The sequence below is a fragment of the Mercenaria mercenaria genome, chromosome 18 (genome assembly GCF_021730395.1).
Source record: "Mercenaria mercenaria strain notata chromosome 18, MADL_Memer_1, whole genome shotgun sequence".
Taxonomy (NCBI): domain Eukaryota; kingdom Metazoa; phylum Mollusca; class Bivalvia; order Venerida; family Veneridae; genus Mercenaria; species Mercenaria mercenaria.
In genome coordinates this window covers 40,355,072-40,358,780 of record NC_069378.1, presented here as the reverse complement: position 1 = coordinate 40,358,780, position 3,709 = coordinate 40,355,072, and the positions used below count along the sequence as shown (strand labels likewise).

Sequence of the window (3,709 nt, the reverse complement as noted above, 5' to 3'; positions counted from 1 at the left end):
TTATCCTAATCCGCGAATCATAGCATTAGGCACGACAGTTATTCAGCCTAGACCCTAAAGATTTATGGAGCTAACTGTTGAAAAACAGAAATTCCCTAGCAAATAACAGAGATTGATGGGTAGATTATTTAGCGTGCCTGATGCAAGGGAAACAATCCAATCATAGTTCATTGAATACCAAACTCTATAAACAAGAGTTGAATTTGCTGGAGAGATGCCAATTAGGTCAAGTTCGATTGTTGATATTTTCTAAAATTGATCATTTTTTAAAAACATGTTTGTTTTTTTTTTTTTTTTGTTTTTTTTTTTTGTTTTTTTATTACTTTAACACCTTCAAACAAGATTCATACGGTGACGTATTGAACTTATGTGCTTCTTATCAAAGTATACTTCTACAATCCAGTATTGATTAAATCAAACTAAAAATAGTTTATTTAGGTACATGTGTGTATAAACTGGTAACCCGACAAGTTTAAGCAGAGTCAATGTTTAAACTAATAACCATTTATCTATTTAAATCTATTTTGGCGTAAAACGGATTGTTTTAATAAATTTATGAGTATGAACTACACATACGAGAGTAAGTGTTGAAAGGGACTGTATATACAAAACTCTGCCGTGATTTCAATTTGTGTTAAAACTAAATTAATCCATACTAAAAAAAGCATCAGGACACTAAACAAGGTTACTTTATAAAAGCAAATGGATTATTTCTGTAACACTCTATTACAATAATCATGGGGGGAAATGTTAGCAAGGAAGACATTAGAGGGGATACGAAGGAGGAAGAAAAGCCACTTGTTGTCGTTGCTATAGATTTTGGTACAACATACACGGGTTATGCTTTCTCTCTGGTGCGCAGTCCAACACAGATCTATACAGGGAAGTATAAAAATAAACTAGTAGAAGACCGGGAACCAACGACGGTACTTTTAAAACCTGATGGTTCCTTTGATTCGTTCGGATACAGAGCTATCCGAAATTATGGACATTTATCCAAACAAGAACAACAGAATTATCGTTTCTTCAAGACCTTCAAAATGGAATTGCACAATACAACTGATTTGTCACACGACACTATGATAAAAGACGTTCGTAAGAGAGAGTTTTCTGCAGCAAAAGTGTTTTCATATGTTATAGAATATCTGAAATCACTTGCAGTTTCTGTCATGCGAGAGGACACAACTGATTTAAAAGAAAATGACATACAATGGATGATATCAATTCCAGCAATTTGGTCAGATTCCTGTCGTCAGTTCATGCGCGAGGCTGCTACAAGTGCAGGAATTCCTGAAGAGAAATTACGCCTGGTTTTAGAACCCGAGGCTGCTTCCATGTATTGTCGGGAAAGATTAATGGTAGCTACAGGAGCAGCTTCGATTGATGAACTTCCGATAGGTTATAAATACATTCTAGCTGATCTAGGAGGGGGCACAGCTGATATATGTGCACATGAAATAATCGAGCGTGCAAAGTTACGAGAACTTTACAAAGCCAGCGGCGGAGACTTTGGTGGAAACAAAGTAGATTTAGAATTCTACAAATTCATGATTAATCTAGTCGGTGGGCCAGTGTGGACTATATTTCAAGATGATTATATGCCACTTTCCTTCGAGTTTATGAAGGAATTTGAAGCAAAGAAAAAGACTTTCACATCTGATGTTCAAACTGTGAGTCTAAAGCTAGAAAATGCTCTACTAGAAATTTTAAAAACTGAAACAGATGAAACTTTAGAAGAAACACTGTCACAAATGACTTCACGTTACAAAGGAAAACTATCGTACAAAAGGGTTGACCAAAGACTAGAAATCAAAGGTGACATTATGGCCGACTTCTTTAAACATTCCATAGACGGGGTTATTTCAAAAATCAAAGAGATTTTGGGAGAATGTGGAGAAGTTCAAACGTTGCTACTCGTCGGGGGCTTTGCCGAGTCTCAATACTTAAGAGAAAGAATCCAAGCCAAAATTAAGAATGTACGAATCCTTCTTGAACAAGACGCACGCCTTGCAGTGATGAAAGGAGCTGTATTAATGGGCTACAAACCTAGAAATATCATTGAACGAAGAGCCTGGTATACCTATGGCTTTTCAAAGGTTCGTCTTTTTCAACGGGGAACGGATCCAGAGGACTTAAAAGTGAAAAAAGAGGATGGAAAAGAATACTGTGATGGTCTTTTCGATATACAGATTAAGAAAGGTCAGATAGTAAAATATGATGAAATGTTCCCTTCTAGCACTATTGAGCTTTTAAAGGATCAGGCGTCAAGAAAAAACACGATAACTATCGAATTGTGGAAGTCAAACCGTAAAACTCCAAGGTATTGCACAGAGGAGGAAGAATGTTCGAGGATCGCTGAGATCGTGATGAAACCGCCACCGAAGGGCTGGCCAGAACGTATTAGAATAGAGCGTCAGCTAGTAATGGGTGAAACTGAGCTGCAGATTCAAATAAAAAATGCTACTACGGGAGAAAAGTATGAAACCAGACTTGACTTTCTGGAAGTAAACAAAACACTATAGAACTACCTACGTACATTTGAAGTCGGCCAGTTAGATATCGTATGTCTACTCCCTTTGGATTACAGGTTTAATCATTTCTATAAATCAAAAAAAAATAAGCAGATAAATGCAAAAAAGAACAAAAAAAAACAGTTGTTTAAGAAGACTGACAAACAATACTTCATTTCTTATTTATATGATACTTGTTGTTCAGTGTTTGCAATCTACCTTGTTTTCATTCAATAATACCGCTTCCCCAAAACATTGTCTTTATATCAAATTGTCTTTAAAGTGTTTGTCATGTGGCCAAACTATAGATTTAACACCCGCTTCTTACCTCGAACTGAACAGTCTCTATAGAGTCACTAATAGACACTAATTTACTATCTTTAGTGTCTATGGGCGGCGGTTACCGCCAAAATTAGTAAATATACAATCCATTCATAAACAAGTCAGTCAGTGCAGTGCATTTCAACGCCATCTAGTCTAAAACTCAATCCCGTCCAATAAATTTGCATTCAACGCATTGTATTTTGAAACCATTTAACACAAAACTTCATTCCATCCATCTAAACATGGAACGATGCATTGAAAAACTTGTTGCGATGCACCGTAATATGAAATCATCCAACAAAACATGATACCATGCAGCTCAATGTGAAGCCGTCTAACACAACATGAGTACGTGCAGTGTAAAATGAAATGATTTATTACAACTTGACGCTGTCTAATGCATATTGAAACCGCTTTGTGTAGTTAAGAGCGATGTATAATAACTTGATGCCATGCAGTCCAATGTGAAGACGTTTAACGCAACATGAGTTCGTGTAGTGTAAAATGAAACGATTCATTAAAGCTTGGTGCCGTCTAATGCATACTGAAACCGTGTTATGTGATTTGGAGCGGCGTATCAAAATTTGATGCCATGCAGCCAAATGTGAAGCCATTTAACGATACACGAGTATATGCATTGTAAAAGGTTAATAAGACTATCAGTTCATAAGTTTGCCCTGTTATAAATATAGATTCTGGATCAGTTTTACCTAAGAATATCTTAAAATTTGTCCTAAAAATTCTAACATTTAATTTGACACTATACCTGCGATTTATCTGACTTATTTTTCGTGAAACATCTTTCTTCTTAGTTCAAGCTTTGTCAGAAGTATGCTTCGTGAAAAAGACTCAGTAATAGAAATAATAATGACAAA

General features: G+C 35.9%; 1 protein-coding gene across 1 annotated transcript; it reads left to right on the top strand.

The window, feature by feature from the left end:
* The first annotated feature begins 737 nt into the window (after positions 1 to 737).
* Positions 738 to 2,522, top strand: LOC123538137 (heat shock 70 kDa protein 12A-like). Its single transcript, XM_045322104.2, has one exon. It carries the CDS (start codon positions 738 to 740, stop codon positions 2,520 to 2,522), a length of 1,785 nt encoding a protein of 594 aa, XP_045178039.2.
* Positions 2,523 to 3,709: the final 1,187 nt, after the last annotated feature.

Coding starts and splice junctions, on each gene's coding strand:
- LOC123538137 (XM_045322104.2), top strand. CDS start 738: ATGGGGGGAAATGTTAGCAAGGAAGACATTAGAGGGGATACGAAGGAG.